At 38.8% G+C, this 23,431-nt stretch overlaps 1 protein-coding gene across 1 annotated transcript in view; it reads left to right on the plus strand.

The window, feature by feature from the left end:
- Positions 1-23,431, plus strand: part of kst (spectrin beta chain, non-erythrocytic 5 kst) — a 211,455-nt gene that overhangs the window by 162,781 nt on the left and 25,243 nt on the right. Inside the window, exons 57-61 of the mRNA XM_080277991.1 lie at positions 284-422; positions 3,505-3,640; positions 9,174-9,365; positions 10,794-10,920; positions 14,957-15,049. Of these exons, the coding sequence (XP_080134117.1) occupies positions 284-422; positions 3,505-3,640; positions 9,174-9,365; positions 10,794-10,920; positions 14,957-15,049 (687 nt within the window). The remainder of the gene's footprint in view (positions 1-283; positions 423-3,504; positions 3,641-9,173; positions 9,366-10,793; positions 10,921-14,956; positions 15,050-23,431) is intronic.

Here is a 23,431-nt window from a genome sequence, read left to right on the forward strand (position 1 = left end):
TTGGAAGGGTTAGATAAAGCAATAAAGTGGCCTTCCCTAAGTTGAGTATTATTGTTTGGTAGCAACAAGAATAAGTTAAAAAGGATGTCACCTACAAGGGGTTAAATGTACTGGACTATGGTAGCCTAGCATGAGGCACCTTGAAGGGAGGTAGTATTGGATTTTTTTTTTTTTTTTTTTTTTTTTTTTTTTTTTTAATAATAAATTTTGTGATGTTTATGAAATTTTACTTTGTACCATTGAAGTTATTTAATGTATTAAGTAAAATGTTTTGATATTTCAGTGTTGTGTGGACAGTTACTATGCTTCTTCAAGGATGATGATGACTTTTATGACCAGAAGGCTGCCTCTCCTCCCATCTCCATCCACCAGGCCAAGATAGAGATAGCTGAAGATTACACCAAGAAGAAGCATGTCTTTAGGTAAGTTTTGTTAATTATTAGTGCTGTTGATAGTTTATCTTCTACAGTAGTTTGTTAAACCACTCCACACAGTGACGTCACTGACAGTATATTTTATTTTCTTAATGCCACCTGACAATATTACCAGGTATTCATTTTGAGACCATGGAGTGAAATAATCCAAAACTTCCATCTTTAATTCTTTCAGTAAGAGATATCTCATGAGAGCTGAGTAGAGTTGTTTTCAGTGGCAAGAATAAGATGTTAAAGATGTCACTGTATTGAAAGGTTTAACCTTTTTCACACACATGGTGTTTATAGGTGTCGTATTCAAGTTTGGTCCAGTTTAATCAATGACTCCAGTGATTAATATTAAGATAGATGTTTGCCTTAGTTGTCTTTGTATCTTAGTACCATAAAGCCCTGATTTTATGAATAGGTGTTTGCACAAAATTAATGAATCTTCAGAAAAGTGATATTTTTAACAGTAACAAATTGTAGATAAATTAGTTGAATTTGGGAGGGTTTACTTTGCAAGTTCTGCAGCTAATCGTACAAACGCTAGGAACACTTTATTGTTGATAGTGCATCCCAGAGGTCACTTTGGGTTAGTAATTCAACCCACATAATATACTGCACCTGGTCAGGCTGCTTTGGAAGACAGCGTTCCACCATTACTTCTGTTATACTAATTAAGACCCTTGTATTTATCATTTTGTTCCCTAAAAGATGACCACTAAAGTCAACATCACCATATATTTAATGGAAGAAAGGTATTTGGACACGTTGAAACAAACGTGGAAACTTTGCTGCATCTAAAATAGATGTAAGACAGTTATTCAGGTCAGGTGAGGTTCACCTTGTGTTATGGTTGTGGTGTGTCAGGAAAAAAGCAGTGGTATAACAAACACACAAGTTCAACCATTGTGTATGTAGAAAACATGAAGTATTGTGCAGTATACTTTTCAGTACTGTATGTACATGTTAGTTAATATCAGATCAACATAACTAACACAATATGTATTTAAAAAAAAAAAAAAAAAAGCAGATGTTCTTTGGTTTGAGACATTAATCAGGTCTTATTACACTGGTGTCTAATTCGTGAAACTTCTTGAGCTTAAGTCGCATAGATCATCATTTATTTTATGAACTTATCTTACTCAGTATTGCTACCAAACTCATTGAAACTAACCTAGAGTGAATAATGATGTGAAAATGGGACAAAGCTGAATTATTTCTGACTGTCATTTACTGATATGAGTTTTTTTTTTTTTTTTTTTTTTTTTTTTTTTTTTTTTTGTAAGACTTCCAAAGATCTTTAGTGAATACAATCCCAAAACAAGTATGAATGATTTCCACAGTTAAATACCGTACATTTCATTATTAGCTATATATTTCAGTCTTTTATCAGTAGTCTATGGTATTTATAAGTTAATAAAATGCAGTACTGTACCTATTTTTTGTGTATTGTTGCGTGCAAGGTTAGTCGTTAAATAAGTAATCATAACAGTTAGCTAATTTTTTGTCATCCCAGTTTTTCTTTACAATGTGCTTGCATGGGAAAAAAAAAAAAAAAAAAAATGCATGTACCAGTTGCACTATAGGAAAAGGGGATAACTGCAGTAGGTTGGTTGCCTAGTCCTAGGCTAGGCAGCTACAGTAAGATTGAACAACTGAACTTTGACTATGAGGATAATACTGTATAAGGATAGTCAGTTTTCTGTCCTAAGCTATGAGGATGTGACAAGGATAATACTTTCAGCTTTCAAGAAGAAGTTATTTAACAGAAAGACTTTGGTCCCAACCCATTTTCCAGAATCTGTATTTTGTTATAATTCACATTCAGCTATAGTACTTTCAGATGGGTACAATATAAGGAAAGCCTGCCATTGTTTAGTTACACAGCAGATAGGCTGAAAAGTTGTGTCAGTGGGTATTGAAATCATCTCACTCTTAAATTCCCAACACCCCAGCTTTATCTGCATGGTTTACAATGTTCCCTAAAAACTCTGTCAATATAATGAGACACAGCAACTCCATTTTGGGTCCCTTGAGGGTTCAGTATCTCTTCCACAGATACCAAACATTGCCAGTGTAAAAAATAACTGGACATTATCATAATCATTTACATTTCATGGCCCTGCTTACTTTCTTAAATCTGTCCATAATAATGATAAAAAACATTACAGTACGTAGGCTATACAGTGTTTTAATATATCAAAGACGATTACTATTATTCCTTTTTTCACCATTTCATGATAAAAATTACATCTCCAATATTTATTATTAATATAATTATTTATCATTATTATTATTATTATTATTATTCTCCCTACGTGTCAAGTGGGGTTGGTGGAGGATTAGTGCCCCTCCCTGTAAAACAATTAACTCTAAGCCCTTGGCCACCCCGTTTGGGATACATGGCGTCTGGCAATGATGAATAATTATTATTATTATTATTATTACTGTGATCATACCCAGATGCAGGTCACATGGTGGTAAAGAGTGGAAAGAGTGGTAATATTAGTAAAGAAGTTAGTAAAAAAAATATTATAGTAATGTGGTGCTAAATTCTACAATGGTGGGCACTTAATTGGAGACTTTATAAATTTCATTTGCTAGTTAGCTGGGGAGTCTAACTCAGTCTTGGTCCTGAAACAGTAACTTAACTGTCATGAATATTACATACAGTATGTCTGGGTAATCCTATGAGATTTGCTAAGACCAGAGGCTACTCAAGTCACTAAGTTATTCATCAGTAAAAAAATATACAGCATAATATGAATGGATACTCATAACATTTACTGTCCTTTTGATGTGCATGTTGTCCTTGCAATATGTTAAAGGCTTAAATTTACAAAATATGAAATTTCAGATACTACATGAAGTGTCAGTGCAAAGAATGATGGTAATAATGAATAATAGCCAGGTGTTAATATATACAAGTGATTAGCTACAATGTTAGTAAACCAGATAAAAGTTTTACAGGGCCTGTGTAATATGTCTAATGGTTATTCTGCTCCTAACTGCCAGATATAATTATTCTTAATTTGATATATATGTCTACATTATTCTTTACTAATGATAAACACTCTCATTACAGGGTAGTCACCAGAGACAATGCTGAATATCTCTTCGTTGCTGAGTCTGAAGAGAACCTTGAAGAATGGGTTACCAAGCTGAGCTTCCATGCTAATTTGCCCCCATCAATGCAGCTAATGTCATATGATAACCATAAGGTAAGGAAGCATGCTGGAATGTGAGTATAAGAGATGGTACATTCAGGGACAAGACCTCACCTACTATTCCCTTATGTCTGACTCACAGGTAGGGCATTTCTGTTACTTTCTTCACTTATACATTACAATATTTCAGAATCATCAGTAGGCAGTAAAACACACAAGGCCTCTCTTGTAGGAGTATTAACCAGGACAGGAAAGTGAGAAGTAGAAGAGGTGAAATATTAAGTGAATTTTGTCCCTGATGGTACTGGTACTTTGCTTATGAGCTTATGTTGTAGGCTTGGTAAAGTATTTTCTCACTCCCTGTTGTCATCTACTTGACTGAAGTTGATACGTTGCCCATGTGAAGTCATTACCGGATTATTTTTTAAGGTGTTTACAGCAAGTTAAAGTTTTTTGTCCATTTTAAGATGGCTACTTTTGCAAGATTTTATTGTAGATAGTATTCTCTGTAGATTAGCTTTTTCATTACATTTAACCCTTTTGCTGCAGCTCATGGACTTGGGTATTTTTTATTCAGACAAACATTAGATTCTGTTCAGCTAAGAGAAGTCCCATCAGTCAAAACTTTAAACTTATCTTGCTTAACCTTTTATTTGGTGTTGGTACACTTAATATGACTGTAATTAGGGTAACACCAGATAACTTTGTTTAGTAAACAGAAATCCTAGCAGGCAAAGGGTTAAAATAGCTCAGCAGTAGATGCTTGGGTACTATGTTTCTTCACACAGTAACTCCTCACTAAGCCAGATTAATAGGAGAGCCCATCCAACAATCCATCCTTGATTGTCCATTACATGCATAGGGGCATAAGTTAGGCTGCTATCTTCAGACATGTAAGGTGAAGGTGACTCATACTTCATTCCCTAGTAACATTATGTAAACAATTACCCCTAACCACCCAATGGATTTAGACCCATGAGGGCCACGTCTGGTTGGAGTTCCTTTACCCGCTATTGCTGATTATGTTGTCACCATCCACTCAAGTCAGTCCAACTTATTGTAATCAATTTTCCTTCTTGCCTAAGTGTTCAGACTGCCCTGACTTGACTGAACAGTGTCAACACTGTAGCTGGATTCATCAAGTCTGAACACTAATATGCTTGTTAATGCTGAATATCCATGATAAATATATACACTGTTTGACTTCCATAATGAAAGTTGGTACAGTTGCACACACATCTTCACCACCAAATACATCACAATTCATGCAGTAATAAATGTCAGTCATATATTTTGAGAAGATGGTTTCCATATTTTCCAGCTTATACAGCTTTTTTTTTTTTTTTCCCCTAAAAAAATTTTTGACATGAGAATTGTTACCTCTTTACATTACAGTACTATACAAATATAATACAAATTTTGTTTGGGAGAGAGGTCCAGCTGACCCCAAGGTGACTGATGGAAACAGTTCTGGCATAGTGAGGGTTTACTGTAATTGGATGTGCATGAACATTGTTACTGTTATTGAATGTTTTTCTGTATTATTATCAGTATACCAGTATTTGTATATCCTAGAGCAATTTTCTGTATTTCAGTCACAGTTTTGAAAGGGAGTGTCTTGAAAGTTAGTTTGGAATGTGGGATTATTTGTTATATTAAGGCTTTTCTGTATCAGAGATATGGTAAATGGAGATAATCTTACTAATGTCAGTCCCAGTTTCAGGCATTATATGTGCAGGAGTTTGGATGCAAAGTAGTGGTTGTTATTTATCCCTTCAGTCAGTGTTATCTCTCTGAGGCTAAGTAAAATTGTCCAGTATTAGGCAGAGTATGCTAATTAGGATTTCAACGTACTGAAAAGGTTCATAAAACAGAAAAAAATTTGGCACTGAGAGTAGCCCCTTCATTTACCTAGACAACTAATGATAGATAATAAATAATCATGTTTCAGTTTAATATTTTACTGACAGATTAGAGCCAAAGCAGACAAAATTGAGGTGATTTTTTTTTTTTTTTTTTTTTTTTTTTTTTTTTTTTTTTTAAATATACATGTAAGCTTGCTGCATTTTCTTCAGGACTTATATACTTTTCCTTCTCTTTACTACTCCTTACTTTCTTTACTCCCTCACCCCTTCCTTTCTTTTCACTTCTGTGCTGTTCTCTTCAATTCTCTTCTCTTCTATTTTGTTCTGTTTGCATCTTTCCCATTGCTCTTCTTGTCCCTTATCTCACACTCTACCATTTTTTCTTCTCCCTTCCCCTTTCTTCTCTCTCCCTCTTCTCTTAGCTCTCCATTTTTTCTTCTCAGCCACTTTTCACCTCTGCCTCAGTTTCTTATCTCATCGGCCCTCTCTTCTCATCTCCTCTCTCCTTTTCTCATCTCATCTCCTCTCTCCTTTTCTCATCTCCTCTGCCTTCTCCTTTTGTCTCCTCTGCCTCCTCTTCTGATCTCCTCTGCCTCCTCCTGTCATCTCTTCTGCCTCCTCTTCCCGTCTCCCCTGCCATGCCTTCTCGTCTCCCTTGCCCCCTATTCTCATTTCCCATCATCTCTTCTTGTCTCCCCTGCCTCCTCGTCTCTTCTCCCCTGTCTCTTCATCTCGTCTCCCTTCCTCCTCTTCTCTTCTTTCCTGCCTCTACTTCCCATCTCCCTGCCTCCGCTACTCATCTCCTCTGCCTCCTCATCTCATCTCCCTTCCTGTAAGAGCTAGTTATAGCATGAATAATGTCCAGCTTGATAGGATAAACCATGAAAAAGACTTAGGAGTTATAATAACAAATAATTTGAAACCAAGCAAACAATGCACAGAAATCATGAAAAAAGCCAATAAATTGATTGGATTCATAGGTAGAGCATTTGAATATAAATCCGATAATATTGTCCTCACTTTGTATAATTCCTTAGTACGCCCGCACTTGGAGTATTGCGTTCAGTTTTGGTCACCATATTATAAAAAGGATATGGAAAAGCTGGAAAGAGTGCAGCAAAGGATGAGAAAGATGATACCTAGACTGAGAAATAATCTGTACAAGAAACATTTAGAAGCCCTGAATTTATTTGCCCTAACAAAACAGAGGATACGAGGATATCTAATTCAAGTATTCAAAATATTCAAAGGACATGATAACATGGCTGTTGATAAATACTTCACAGTTGATCACTCAGATTATACTAGAGGCAAGGGGTATAAAACAAACGGTCACTACTCATATTTTCGACCTGTGATGGGCTGTGAATCAGTGAGGGTCCCTGTTAGATAAGTGGCCACCATCAGGATTTTTATAATGTACCAGGGGTCACTGCTTCGGGAGGTGACTTGTGTGCTTGTCCCGCATGGGAAAGCTCCTAGTCTCAATGGAATGAATGGAGCTGGGGTCTGATTGACTGCTGCCTACCTTATACCGCCAGGCAAGGCTGCCGCACCACCCCTGAACATCCACACTGTGCACTGTGCAATTTCCACGCTATGTCCATGGATGCCCTGTTAACTCAGCATACCCGTACATGTTGTCATGCGTTATTTATTATTTGATTATTCAGTTTACTTTACTGCTTTCTCTTTCAGGTTATTCATACTGGTAGCTTATAGATAAAGTATTATAGAAAATAACTTTTCCATTTCAGTCTTTCCTGTGAAAATTTCCATGTCAGTTTTTCCATGCTGCATGGTGGTTTTTCTCACTTGTTCTTACCAGCTTTAACTGGAGGGTTTGGAGGTGGGGGGAGCCTTCTTGCTTTATTATCCTTATCCTTCAGCATGTAGAGTTAGATCTCGCAATCAAAGTCTACTCTGTAACAAACAGCCTTGAAAGGACCATAAGGTCTGTTGCAGTTTGCTTTCCTTTGTTCTCCTCTTCTCATCCCCTTTACTCCTCTTCTTTTTTCCCCCTGCCTTTTCTTCTCATCTCCCTGCCTCCTTTTCTCCCCATCTCCCTGCCTCCTTTTCTCCCCTGCCTTCTCCTCTCATCTCCTCTTCTTGTCTCTTCTGCCTCCTCCTCTTGTCTCTTCTGCCTCCTGTTCTCTTCTCCCCTGCCTTCTCATCACTTTTCCCTGACCTTTCTTCTCTTCTTCCTTACCCTCTATTGTCTTCTCTGCCGTCTCTTCTCTTCTTCTCCTGACTCCGTAGAGACAAAACATTGGCAATGAGAGTGAGTCTTTGTAGGGACTTTTTATTTTATAAATTCTGGCTAACACCAGGTGATTTTTATTAGCTTGGTAAGATGTAACCAGACTGTAGGGGTGGAAAAAATAAAATACAGTACTGGTATTTTCCCCATGTGGACATAATACTTTGTTTTATACAGTATATCTCATTATAAGAACGGCAGTATAATTAACATACTTGCGGTAAACTGGATATTGGTAAGAGCTTCTCCCACTGATGACTGCTATCTTACACAGGTTTTTGTACCCTGGTAATCATGACTTTATACCAGCACTGCTTTTCCTGTTCCGTTCTCTGATGTAGTTCCCACGTCCTGAGCATCCCTTGGTATTCTTTACTGATGCATGTTAGACTACAGTATTCTTAATTTTCCTCAGTTTATGTATAATTGGTTTTCAAAAAAACATTCATGCAATATGCATTTATATTTAAATATTTTTTTTCATTTTCCTATTTTCAGGTGTAACCTTTGGGACACAACTCCCCCTCCTTAGTCTATATTATAGTGTCTCCCATGGCATATGATTTGTAAAAATTTTGCAATGCATAAATGTGCCACTCTGCAAAAATTTCATGTAGGAAAGGGGGGGGTTTCACATATTCTTCTTTTTCTTTATGCTAATGATTTTCATATTTTGTATATATTTGGTATGTTTCTGTACTGTAACAGACATTGTAATATACTTACCTTCACTTCTTAAATCATCAGTAGTACGTGAAGGATTCATATTTTCAGTTGACATTTGGTCATTATTATGCTCATGTCTGGTATAGAACTTGTGCTGCAGTTTAACCTCTCAGGAGAAGACAGTACTGTTTAGTGAATTTGCTTGGACCCAAGGAAACCAGCACATTGAATAATGCATGGTGTTTCTAAAGCATTACTTTTCTGCACCACCTCCAAAAATCTTATGTACAGTATACTGTACTGGAAAATTACATTTCCCATGATAAAGATAGTGTGCTAAAAAAATATCTGTTTTAAATTTTCCAAGTGTAAATAAGCCCTCCACTCCTATTTTGTACATTTTTTATTTGTGTTAAGTATTTTGCTTATATGTTCCTAGTCATCAAAAGTATTGACATTCATGCAAAACTGGTCATGATATATGATCATTAATTGCTAAATTTTTTTTGCAAAGCCAGCTGCAGTTCATAGGGTATTTCATGCTGTATATTTTCATCACTCTCTAATTTGCCTGTTTAGTTGTGGTGTTATTATTTTCAAATCAGCGTTTATTGTGGTGTCACTAGTTTGCACAGATATGGAAGACTGATTTGCACAACATACATTGCGGTTGCTTCATGTCTGTCTCATATGCAATCACACCCAACTTCATCTTGAATCTTGTTCTTCATTGCTATTGGCCACACCTGCCTGTTATGTCCTGGTTGTTGCCATGTTGGAATGTTGCATGTGACAGGAAGGGGAGGTGGGCAGCGATATGGTGGCAGTGCCTTGCCGTGACTCCGACAACTCCTCGGGTCACTCCACACCCGAGATCCACCACCGTTCCACTGTCAGCTCACACCCACAGGGGGCCGGAGGTGGGCTAGACCCTACCAGGCCACATTCTCAGGCCCTTGACAATCCCCTCTATGCCAATCTGGAGCATGTGAGTAAATTTTGCATGAATTGAAAGGTTATACTGTTCCTCTGCTGTCATTTTCCAAAGCTTTATGGAGTTCTTTTATTAGGAAGAGATGTTGTCTGGAGTGTGGGATGTACAGTATTAATAAAGCAACTGAAATTTTGAACTTTGTTTCTAAATTGCAATATACATGCAGAATAATAATTTAGGACTTTGGGATTGCTGTTATAACAAATTATATAAAATATATATCTATATATCCAACTTCATTGTAGTAATTGCAGCTTTGTTGGTGTGTTACTACAAATTACAGTACTGTGTCGGAACTTTATAAGAAAAGTCTTATTTCAAAAGTCTTACCTTTCATTGAGAGTAATATTGCAGCCATGGTATTACTAGAATTTATTTAGTGCACTTGATGGGATGAGGTGGAAGAAGGTAGGGAAGGCCAAGATGATGGCTGGATATGGTGAAGGAATGTGTGAGAAAGTGAGGTGTGGAAGTTGAAGAAGTAACATATGGTTAAGATAGAAGGACAAAATGTGAAAGGAGATGCATATGACAGGTATGGCACACTTTGTTTTTTAACTATGGAGTCCATGGGAATACTTTGTGTCACAGGTGCATGCATAAGTGCATGTAAATAGGAAAAATACAAGTGAAGTTTTTGTGGAAGGTTTCGTACCTGTAAAGCTGAGCCAGCATTTTGAAGGCCAGAATGGTGTGTGAGAGGTTGTGCTGCCCATTATGTTTATTAGTTCTGTTATGTGCTTCCTCTTTCCTATTTTTGGATGATATTAATCCCATTTTGTAATGGGAAACTAAGTTGGAAGTGATGATGATTGGGTGAGAGGTGTTTGAGTCGTCCTGTGTCTTTGTAGGATAGACGTGTTTGTCCCATTTATTTTTGCTATTAAAATTCAATTGCATACTAGTGCTGAGGTTTCTAGCTTGCTGAATACAGCAATATAAAAAATGTGTAAGTCTGGTAAAAATAGATAGGTCTCATTTTCTCAGTGCATGCAGGTGTGTATGTGTAAGGTGCCTTGCTTTCATTATGGTCACTGAAGGTTGTCTTGCAAAGGCTGGTGTTTTCTTCTGTCTGTATTTGTTTTCTTGTTACCTTCAAGTTTATATTGTGTCTTACTTTTCACCTGTGTTTATATTTTTATTGTAACAGTTATATAATTGCTTACCTTATATCAGAATATTGACTTTATGACAGTCTTTTTTCTTTCTTTTTGAGATAAGTGTGACAGGCTTTAGCAGTGAATGCCCTCAGCTTTACTTTCATTGGTAAAGACAAAGTTTTCGTAGTTTCATTTTTTTTTTAACCAGTGGTACTAAGTGAAATAATGTTAATGTGTTTTGCTGTTGGCCATGTTCAAAATATTAGAGAGTAAATTTAAAGAATCATCTGTGACCATTTTTATATTTCAATGTCATTCTCAGATGCAGGACAAGGCGCGGCCACCAGTGCCCCCTCGTGGTGGCTCTGGCAGCAATAGGTCTTCACGCTCTTCACTTGGAGAAGAAGGACCCATTTACCAGAATCGCATCTCTGTTGTTCCATCATATGGTAAGCAGTAGTCTGTACAACATATACTGTAATAAATAAACATTTTCACCCCATGCTAACCTGTTGGCCACCATTTGATGACAGTACCAGTGCAGTAAGTGTACAGTGCAGGAAATCATCTGTATAACAGACTAACTGGGACAACATTGAGCCATTAATCATTTGGCTGCAGCAGTGTGTTTTTTAACCCACATTGCTGGTGCAGCATTATGGGAAAAATGGGGTGTTTTTACAAGGTGTTTTGACCTGCTTATACTTAACCAAACATGTTTAAATTTTAGTCACACAAACTTCAGTATTTCCACTACCCTTGGAAAGAAACTGATAGTCCGTAAGTGGTACATTGTTGGAGGGGGAGTGAGTTGAATAGGAGGTGTTTTGTGCGGTCGGTGAGCGCGGGTCTCCCAGGCTGATGCAAGGCAGCATTGCAAGTGACCGTCATGCCACATGTGCGATTAAGTTTAAGAGGTGACCTCCATGCTTTATAACATTAAAAAAACAAGTTTCTCACTAATTTTCAGTTATAAGGACACTTGTTGCACTGCATTGTGGTTTGGAAATAGCCAGCAAGAGCAAAATAACAAGCACTACACTTAGCACTAAACATGCTACATGAGCATAATGGTAATTAAGGTTACAATGTTTTCCTTATAATTTTTGCAGTTCCGCACTAAGTACAGTATGCCACTTATTATCATTAACCCTTAGACTTACCGACAACGGGCTGGCCCGTCATGCATTTGTCAACCTCTGACGTTAGTATGACGAGTTTGCCTGTCATCCGATGTAATCTCTAAGGAAATATTTTGGGAGTTGTCATTTTTGTCGGATGACAGGCAAAAGTGGGCGGAGCTATGTCTGCCAAGCTAATGCATGCGTGCTCACTTGTTTTCCTCCGCTCAGTGTTGTGTGAGGTTGCTCACAGATTGGATGTATCCCTCTTGATCTCGCACAGAAATTGCCTATTTCTTTGGATCTATTGCATTTTTTTCCCAGAAAATTGTTGTGAATGTAATTGAAAATGAGCATGTGAAGGCTAGCAAAATGCCCAAGGCAAAGAGGTCAGTGTTTAAAGGTAAAGGTCCTGCTAATATTCGTGGTGAGGAAGAGCCTGGCACCTCTGAGCGAGAGTTACACGCCACAGGCAAAATTTACTCATGCACCCCGACTTGAAAGGGTTAATTGCTGAAAAGTTGCTTACAAGGTACTGAAGCAACATAATTATGCTGAGTTATCACATGGGGGAATAAATGTAGCACTTTACTTCACCTAAAAATAGCAACTTTTACATATTGGTCTACCATTAATTACTTGCTGTGCGCTTAAAAGGTAATTTTCTGTCTCTGTAAGTACTTATAAATGGGCTAATAAAACTACAACAATCCAGAATAACAGTCATAGCCTGCATCACTTTAATTTTTGCTAGTGTGTAGTACACAGCAGTGTCACTCACCAGTCTCCATACTCACTGTTACGCAAATTTTTATTTTTTAACATATTGAAACTAGATACTGTAATTACACATTACAGTATATCCCAAAGCATTTGAAGGTGTGGTACACTCAAAAGCACTCCAGCAGTCACTTTCATTTCACTTGTGTGAAGCACACTGCATTGTCATTCACCGTTTTCATTCTCGTTTCGTTTTCGTTTTGTAAAGGCTCCAACATACTTGCATGCATCAGCCTTGGTCACCTAATGGCGGCTCTCCATGCTGCTCAGTCTCTGGCAGCTTCCCTATTCAGTCCCATATCCCTGAGGTCACACTCAGTGACCTCATCTCAGGTCTTTTTCGGTCTACCTCTTGCAACCCTACCCCTGGCGTTAACACTTCTCATATTCTGTTCCCAATTATCATCCCCCATCCTCTCCTCCTCTCCACATCCCCCATCCTCTCCCCCTCTCCACATCCCCAAACCATCTCACTCCACCTCTTCTCATTACAACACCCGTACATTCCAATCCCATCCTACCTCTCAACTCTTCTGTCATAAACTCAGCCCCCCCAGGCCTCACACTCAGGGATGCACTGCACATCCACCTAATCATTGTCATTTCTGTACGTTTGAGCCTTCAAATATCCTCTTCCTTGACTGCCCAGGTTTCACCACCATACAGCATTACACTCCTAACACATGCTGCATACAAAGATCCCTTGGCACAGAGGAAGGGCCCTCTCAATGTCAGGAGAGGCAGCAGCTCCCTGAACGTCTTTCAACCACTCCTCACTCTAGCCACAGGGCTAGCTCCAGCCCTGCCTTCAGTACGTATCGTGTCTCCTAAATAATAAAACTTGAGACTCACCAGCAAGATCAGTCTTTTCAAACCTGACAGTCTCCACATGCTCTCCCTGACACACCACACACATGAAGTCAGCATTGTCTCGAAGTCTGCCTCTAATACCACCACGTATCTTATGCACCTACTTTTCACAAACACAAGATGAAATTACTTCTCACGCCCATGTGGCAAATCGCACATGGCCACTCTCCCTCCTCTTTGACAGTACTGCCACCAGCCCTAGATACCATCACTTTTGTTTTATCTGCATTTTTAAGCCCTTGTGACCCATACCATCTCTCCATTTCTTAAATCTTTCCTCTGTCTCCCTTTCAGTCTTTGCAATCAACACCAAATCTTGAGCATACAACATACAACTCATACATACATACTCACCATTGTCTCCATATTTACTATTACACTAATTTTATATTTTTGTACACAATAAACTAGGATATTTACATGTATTTACAATGTTTTCTGACTGAAGCATTCAAAGGTATGGTAGGCACGGAAGCACTTTCCTATACAAAGGCCGACCATGCACTCGGCACACATGGTCATCGCACATGCTGCGGTTGTAGCCTTTTTTCTTCTCACTTCCACTTCCTTCCCATTGGAGTCACTGTCAGAGGTGTAGCTGGGTGGTAGGTGGTTTGGTGAATTGTGATTCATTATCTCTTGGTTTTTCAGTACTTTATCTTTGTGTTACTTGCACAGGCTTTCTAAGTTTTTCATGTACTGTACAGGTGACTCTGAAAACTGGCTTTTCCAGCATAGTTTGCAAAAAGATTATTTTGTAGTAATCTGAATTCAGATATCTGAATACCTTACAAAAGTGATGATATCTAGGGGAGGTGGCAGTACTCATCAAAATAGGGAGAGTGGCCATGTGCAGTTTGCCACAAGGGTGTGGGAAGTAACTCCATCTTGTGCAGCATTTGTGAGAAGTGGGTGCATAAGAGACTAGTGGTATTAGAGGTAGACAACAAGATAATGCAGATTTCATGTGTGCATTGTGTTAGGGAGAGCACATAGAGATTGACAGGTTTGACAGAACTGATCTTGCTGGTGAGTCTCTTGTGTGTGTGAAAGAGTTTTTTTTTCATTTGCGTGACATGTTATGTGGTAGAGGTGGGGCTGGAGCTAGTCCTGTGGCTAAGGTAAGGAGTGGCTGGAGGTAAGTTCAGGGAGCTGTTGCCTTTCCTGACACTATGAGGGCAGTCCCTCCATACTTAGGGATTTTTTATATGAGACGAGTACAGTATAATGCTGTATGGTAGTGAGGCCTGCACACTAAAGGAAGAGGATATTCGTAGACTCAGGCACACAGAAATAATAGTGATATGATGGATGTGTAGTACATCCTTGAATGTGAGGCCTGGCAGAGCTATGTTTACAATTAAAGAATTGAGAGGCAGGATGGGATTGGAGTGTAACGGTATTGTGATGAGGGGGGATAGACTGAGATGGTTAGGGCATGTCGAGGGGATGGAGAATGACAGTTGGGAGTGAAAAATAAGAAGTGTGAATGTTGTGGGTAAGGTTGCGAGAGGCTGACCAAAAAAGCCCTGGGATGAGGTCGTCTAGTGTGACCTCAAGAATAAAGGACTGAATAGGGAGGCTGCCACAGATCAAGCAGCATGGAGAGCTGGCATTAGGTGATCAAGGCTGATGCATGGAAGCACGTTGGAGCCTTATAAATAATATGATACATTACAAATCTCATGTAATACCTTAACTGTCTCCACTTCAGAGGTAACAGCGCCTGAGAATACATACCAGAATTATCCACCAGACAGACCTAATGGCCATCGACGGGACTCATCAGAAAATATGAATGGAGAAGGTAAGAGTTTTAAGATTTAGTTTTTCATTGTCTTGTTTTGCACAGTCGTATGGCTCTAGGTTAACAGATGCATCCTACAGTTTTTGTCTATTGATGTTATGATTACTGGTATATTTTCAGCATATTTGTTTACTTAAATGTGGCAAACTGCTTTGCACATTCCACAGTTCTTCCAAAGGAAGTTTTTTGTGTGGGGAAATTCACCTTACATGAATCGTCATCCCATCCCTATTCTCCATAAGGATGTGGGTGGCATCCTGAATAAGTAGGAAATGGCCAGTTAGGAATATATATGAGTCAAGTGCATGGTTTAATGGCCATCACATTTATTTACCCACCATTGGAACCTTTCAAATTTGAAGCCTTTTCTCATGAGTTGTATAGCATCTACAATCAAAATTATGCACATATTGATGCAGCATTTATTTCTGTTCATCACATTTTAATTCTTAAGCATCTGTACAGTACTTGCTTTATTATATATATATATATATATATATATATATATATATATATATATATATATATATATATATATATATATATATATATATATATATATATATATATATATATATATATAATGTATATGTATATATATATATATATATATATATATATATATATATATATATATAATGTATATGTGTATATATATATATATATATATATAATGTATATGTGTATATATATATATATATATATATATATATATATATATAATGTATATGTGTGTGTGTGTATATATATATATATATATATATATATATATATATATAATGTATATGTGTATATATATATATATATATATATATATATATATATATATATATATATATATATATATATATATATATATATATATATAATGTATATGTGTGTATATATATATATATATATATATATACAGTATATTTAATTTATTCTTTTTATACTTTTACTCACTAAATAATGCAGTAAGTTATTGCCTACTTTGTTCTTCCATATTTACTTCACTTAAATACAGTGTACTGGTTGTCATACTTTAATGGCCAGATTCAGCAACTGACGAGAGATTTTTTTTATGTATTTCATGAAAATTTTCCACTGTCAAACCTTAAGTCAGACAGCACGTTCTGTTTAATAGAATGGGAAGTACGGTGAATTACCCTTTACAGTGATTGACAGATATTATTTTCTAACATGCACTTCTTTCTTGATTTATATCTATATAATGGTAATAGCATGTACTGTACTGTATTTGTATAACTAATACACAAGTAAAAGCTTAATTTGGTTAGCCATTTCCTCGCTAATGTACTAATGGGGGACTTTCAGAGTGTCGTCTGCCACCTAGCTGGCGCGTCTAACTCAGTCTTGGACCCAAAATTGTAACATAACTATAATAGCTATTCTGTATGCCTGGGTAAACTTAGGAAATTTACCGAGAGCAGAGACCACTTGTCACTAAAATACTCATTAATTAAAAATATCACACACATGAAAGAATATTTTTGACAGGCTGTTTGCACTTGCATAAATTGGCCTTCTATCCGGCAATCCCTTACACCCAATCAGTTTGTTATATTGTTAATGAGCTAAGTGAAGTTGGCTTCCATATCTACATTAGTATCGTATTTCTGAGAAAGAGTAGTGCCTTATTGTAGCCTGTCATTGTTTTAGTTTTCTAAAATTTAATATTTACCAAATACTGCCACTTGACATTTGTTCCCACACTTGTGGGGAACTGTTCCAGAGGTAGGATAATACATTATTCGCTTTTCACACACTCTTGGTGCAGGCTGATGTGTAAATCACTGTGGCCAGTGATCATGGATTTGAGGTCCAATATTTGTTTGATTCTGATGATGTGTCTTGATTTATATAGGCTTGGGGGGGGGGAAGACAAATTGCAAGTTAGCCTAGGACATAAGCAGCTTAGTGTGCTTGGTTAAGCAACTTCATTCACTCCGATGCTGTAAATCTCATTTTATTCATTATCTCGACGATTATGTTGACTTCTGGGGAGAATGAACTGGATGATGATACAGCCTTCATTAACCCCCTTCAATATGAGTGTGTTCTAAATAGAAGAAAATCATGTGGTTGGAGCAAAAGTAAAACAAAAGGTCATGATTCTATGCAGGCCAGTAGAAGAAAGCCCAGTCTATCTATTGCCAGATGCCTTAATCCCATAAAGGGTGGCCACAAACAAATCATCTCCATGTCATCCTGTCCCCTGCCATTTCACTGCCATGCTCCCAGCTTACACCCCCCTCTCTTATATACCTCTCCACTTCATCCCTACACCTCATCCATGGCCTCCCCCTCCCTCTCCCCCTCTTCACCTCTCTCCTTGTCAGTCTCTCGCTCTCCATCCTCTCCGCATGGCCAAACCACCTCAGTGTATTTCTCCTAACACTTCCTATCACATCCACATCCACACCACAATGCTCCTTCACTTCCTCATATGTCAGTCTGTCTATCCATGTGACCCCACATGCTCCTCTCAGGTAGCTCATTTCTACTGCTCTCACTCTTGACTTGTGTCCCTCCAACAAGGTCCAAGCTTCCATACATCAGAGTTAGTATCACAATACTGTCATGCAATAAATTTTTCACTTCCATGTTCACTTCCTTGTTTCATATCACTGCTTTCAAAGAACCAGCAACCTTTCTTCCTTGTTGTACCCCTTCAAGCACTTCACCCTCTAAACTTCCATCCTTACTCATCTTACTACCCAAGTAATGCATTCACATTTTCCATTTCATCCTCATCCACCCTCACTGTACATTGTGACTTCATTTCTTACAAAGACAGTAACTTTACTTTTCTCTACATTAACTTTTAGATTCTGTTTATTACACACTGTCCCAAACTCATTCACCAAGCCTTGCAGTTCCCCTTTGTCTTAACAACACATTATCATCTTCAAACAACAGTACAGGGAGTTTCCAAACACTGTCCTTTCTCAATAGGGCCACTGCAACATCCATTGCCCTACCTTGTATCTCTTTTATGACCCCATCCATATACAGATTGAACAACCATGGAGACATGGCACATCCCCATTCAATCCAACCTTCAGATAGAAAAATTTACTCAGTTCACCATCCACACGCACTGCAGCCATAGCACCCTCACACGTACTCTTCATGGCATTCAACAACTTTCCATTTACTCCATATATTCCTAATACTTTCCCCAATCCTTGTCTATCCACCAACTTCTTTCTTTTCTCTAGATACTTTTCCACTAGAGACCTAAGGATGAATATCTGAGCTACAGAACCTCTTCCCTTCCTAAACCGTCCCTGTTCTTCTCCAACTACTTCCTCTGTTAGTTCCCTAACTCAGTCAATAAGTATCCTGCCATACACTTTTCCTCTTACACCAAGAAGACCAATGGCCCTATGATTACCACACATTCCATTTTCCCCATTCTCCATGTACAGGGGAATAATTATACCTGGCTTAAAAAATCATAACATTTATTAAATATAAACAGCTATAACACACACACACACACACACACACACACACACACACACACACACACACACACACACACACACACACACACACACACACACAGGAAGTATGGTGACTTTGTTGATATGATAGGATAGAACATGGGTAATAAAGAATGCAAATAAGCAGTTCATGAATTAATTCATCAGCCTCTGAGTTGAAGTTATTGTATTTAACCCCCTCACTATGGTGAGGAATTGGAAAATGTGAGTACGTTTAAGTACTTGGGTAGTGTGATGAGTAAGGATGGAGATTTGGAGGGTGAAGTGCTTGAAAGGGTACAGCAGGGAAGAAAGATTGCTGGTTCTTTGAAAGCAGTGATAAGATCTTATAACAGGGAAGTGAGCATGGAAGTGAAAAAGTTACTACACGACAGTATTGTGATACCAACTGTAACGTATGGAAGTGAAGCTTGGACGTTGTTGCAAGGACACAAGTCAAGAGTGAGAGCAGTGTAAATGAGTTATTTAAGAGGAGCCTGTGGAGTCACATGGAGAGACAGGCTGACGAATGAGGATATAAAGGAGCGTCGTGGTGTGGATGTGGATGTGATAGGAAGCGTTATGAGGAACACACTGAGGTGGTTTGGCCATGTGCAGAGGATGGGGGGTGAAAGACTGATGAAGAGAGTGTATGTGAGTGAGGTGGAGGGGGGAAGAGGTAGGGGGAGGCCGAGGATGAGATGGAGGGATGGGGTGGAGAGGTATATGAGAGAGGGGGGTGTGAGTTGGGAGCAGGGCAGTGAAATGGCAGGGGACAGGGCGATGTGGAGGCGATTTGTTTGTGGCCACCCCAAACGGGATTGAGGCGTCTGGCAATAGATAGATAGATAGATAGACTATGGTGTATGTTGTTAAATACAGAATTAGCTGAACACATTCAGAGCAAGCATGGGTTTCGTATTGATTGAGTGGTATGTTTTGGTATGTGCAAGTTGGCAGAGGCCTCATCTTACATTCAGGACTGTCCTTTTTGTGCAAATGCACTAGTCTCTGCATAATATGTTGAAGGCCTAAATTTACAAAATATTAAATTTCACTTAATGCAGTGATTGTTGGTACAGTGACAGATGTTAATAATGGTTAATTAGCAGGCCTAAACTTATTTTAGTGATCATCAACAATGTCTGATAAAACAAATAGAATTTGTGCAAGGCAAAGTTTGAAAGACTGACATTTGAGTAGCGAGTCTACAATCACAAGTCACAAAATTTTAAAAATTAAGATCATTCCTATTGTTTCTGATTTTTCAAGGTAATATTGTAGTAATTTCAGTTGTGTGTCATTACTATATCTCGTAGTTCAACATGGGAGTAAAAATAATCCATGACTATTACAAGCATGCTAACCAGCAAAGGACTGGTGTAGGACTGAGTTTGTGATGACTCAGCACTCTGAAAGCTCCCCCATTACAGTTTTCCTGTTAATAAGGCAGCAAATATTTTGTATCAGAACCTTCTAACAAGCTTTGACATATCATTTTGCTTTATGTATTATTTACTTACATTGTAAATAATGGATATACCATTAATGAAACAAAATACTTTTTGCTTGTTATTGAAAAATAGTCCATATTGTAGGGTCAAACTAAGTCCCCAGTCCTGCAAAAATCATCATTACAGGTGGTTAAAAACCTTCATGTTAATATTGACTTACTGAGGCTTGTATGGCAGGGGTTTAAGCAGACTTCAGAAAACAAAGGTCCATACATTTTTAGGGCTTAAGTAGGGGCAGGAGGGGAGTCTGGGGCTGCAAGCATTACATTTAAGCAAGGGTTCTTGGCTGTCATCAGAAGTGAAAGGAAGGGTATAGTTGCATGAGTTAGGCAAGTACTACACTAATCTGTGGTCCCATGTCCTTCATTCTCACAAGGTTATATGTTTGCATAAACCATTATCCTGCTTTTCCTATTTATTTATTTAATTAGTGTTAATATATTGTAGCAGTTGGCACTGAATTAACTGTTACAGGATATGTATAGTAATATTCTTTGCAGATATTATCTGTTTTCCTCACTTATATAGTTTTATTCAAAAGTTTGCTGAATTACCAAAATGACCAGAATATTATGTATTGAGCTTTTATACCAGTAACTAGAACAAATAAAGGACATAGATGGGGTTGTTATTCCTAGGTGAAGATGAAGAGGTAAACATGTTCTTGAGAAATTGCTGCTTCTAGATTATAAAGATGAGATAAGGGAATTACCTGACTATCTGGCAGTATCAAATAAGAATATTATTCTACTTGTATGGGGGTATCACTGCATAAGAAAATGGGATAAGGGGGCATTAGACATTTCATGCGCATGCTGTTATGTAATAAACTAGATGGGGAGTTTGAGGATTAGGTGTCCAAGGACTGTAGGAAAACCCTGATCTAGTGGGTTCATAAGGAGTGTAGTGAGGAAATATAAAGAAATGTAGCTTGAGATGGTTCAGCCATGGAAGACAGACAGAAGGGGGGGGGGGGTTATGAAGATTCCACAGAAGAAATTGACTGCCCAGGGAAAAAGTAAAGAAAAAAAACACGCACTTAAGGGAATACATTAATAATAATACAAAATTATGCAGCATAACTGCATCCTGATAACTTAGTCATGTTGCCCTTGGCCTCGACTACAAACTGGAGGCATTAGGGCATGCTGTCTGATAAATTTTGGAAGTATTCTGCATTTATCTCCTTGACTCACATGTTGAAAATCTCATTCATATGGTGAAACACTGTCAAAGTGTTGCATGATGTAAGCTTGAACTTCATAAAATTCCCTGCATTTTTTATGGGATTCAGATCCAGAGAGTTACCTGGTCAATCCAGCACTTCATAGGAATGACCTGAATTGTGTCATGGAGCAGAGACTTGCATAAAATATGTGCAACCATGAATGTCAAAAAATTGCAGGAGATGGTTGTTTGGCACCTGCATATACTGGTCAGCATTCATCATTGTGTTTTTAGAAAGGAATAGAGGCCTCCCCTGCCCAGTTCCCTGCTAAAACAACCCCACATCATTACACTATCACTGTTTGACAGTCTTTTGTGTGTAGTGGGGGTTGTAGCAACTGACATTGTGAGGCCTCCGTACACACCAAATATAAGGACGAAAATACATAAAGGTGCTGTCATCAGAGAACATCACCTTCCTCCAGTCATCTGAGGTCCAATATTTATATTTGCCTGCAAAGCCAATCCATTTCTGGTGAATTTGTATGATCAGACGTGGTTTCTTGGCCGACAAGCATGATAACAGGTTCAGGTCCTGTTGCAGGTGTTGGATGGTGCAGGTAGAAATATTGTTGGAGCTCAGAATGATTAACTTTGAACTGTGTAGCCATAATATGAGAGACTGAAGCATCTTATGCCTTAGGAGATTGTCTGTAGCCTTCATTGTCTTGAGTAGTTATCTTGAACAAGGTTTTCTTGACAGGGAAACATTTAGTGGAAGGCCATGGGCACTGGTGGTCGCTCTTCTCAATGACTGTTCTGACTATCCAGTTTGTTGCGATGTTTCATTAGTAAGGATGTTCTCCTGCTTCCGGGCAAGAATATAAGCCTTTTCCTCAGTAGTTAGAGTGGTAACACTGATTTGTAATCACTAGAGTGCATGCACTATCAAATACAGGGTGAAGCAGTATCCCAGGGTTCTGGCTATGAGTTAAATCTGCAATACTACCTGTAGCTCAGCAAGTGAGTGACTTAGGCTTAAACACAGCATTTGTTTGAAGGAAGCCTAGAGAGATGCCAGATGATACCAGAGACTGAGCTAATAGTAAGGCATGCATCAGAGTTGCAACAGGCCACTCCTGGCCATTGTATTTTGAGCCATAGCAGCCAGTTTCTTTTGCAGAATCTATATACTGTATACACCCATACCCATTATCCAGCGCATCGATAACCGGTGCTTCACTAGACCGAACACAAGAAATGGGGAACATTCCCACTCTCCAAACAATTTGAATGTCCGTCACCTCGCTAGTCCTTGGTGTGAAACGTGGCACTACCGGTCTTCCTGTCCTCCCACCATCCCCTCTCTTTCCCCCCCCCCTAGTCCCTCCTCCATCCCCCACCACACTCAGCACTGCCTGACAAGTTTCCATCCCTATCCCCTCCACCACCCCCACTTGTCTCCCATGTGTGTGTGTGTGGTGAGTGAGTGAGATTAGTGGGGGGGGTAGTAGAGCAGTTTGGCTATCTTGTCTCCTTCCATGTTCCCCCACCCTCCCCACCCCTGTTTGTCTCCCTCACCATCCCCCCACCCTCCCCCATCCCTGCTTGTCTTCCTCTCCATCCCCCCACCCTCCCCCACCCCTGCTTGTCTCCCTCCCCTGCTTGTCTCCCTCCCCATCCCCCCATCCTCCCCAACCCCTGCTTGGCAGGCTGCCAGTTGCCTGCCTGGTTGTCACTGTCAGACAGTTGCCCTGAAGTGGCGTTGAACACTGCATGTCCCACCACCCTACTTCCTGCACGAGATGTTTGATGTCATTTTTTAGCAGTAGTATTGTTTATGAGGATAACATTACCTATGGTGTCTCTGTATCAGTATCTGTTGATTAAGGTATATGAGAGCTTGGGTTTGCGTCTGCTTTGCATCTCTGGCCCTTCTGCAGTATCTTATGGGGAAAATTGTTTCGATATCCGACATACTCCTCGACCGAACACTCCCACTGGTACACAACAATGCTGGATATTGGGGTATGGTTGTACTTGTATCATAGTGAGGTAGATAAAGAAGCAGAGGAGGAAGTAGTAATTACTGGTTTGGGTCTGAAATACACAGAGATCCTCTCCTTAAGGTCATCCTTCACTGATAAGGGATTGTGCAGTAGCCAGAATACTTGCTGATTACTGGCATATTTTCTTTTGCCAGAAAGTTA

This window comes from Coenobita brevimanus, chromosome 71, assembly GCF_032717465.1.
Source record: "Coenobita brevimanus isolate Jiangsu-jjx chromosome 71, ASM3271746v2, whole genome shotgun sequence".
In the NCBI taxonomy this organism is placed as follows: domain Eukaryota; kingdom Metazoa; phylum Arthropoda; class Malacostraca; order Decapoda; family Coenobitidae; genus Coenobita; species Coenobita brevimanus.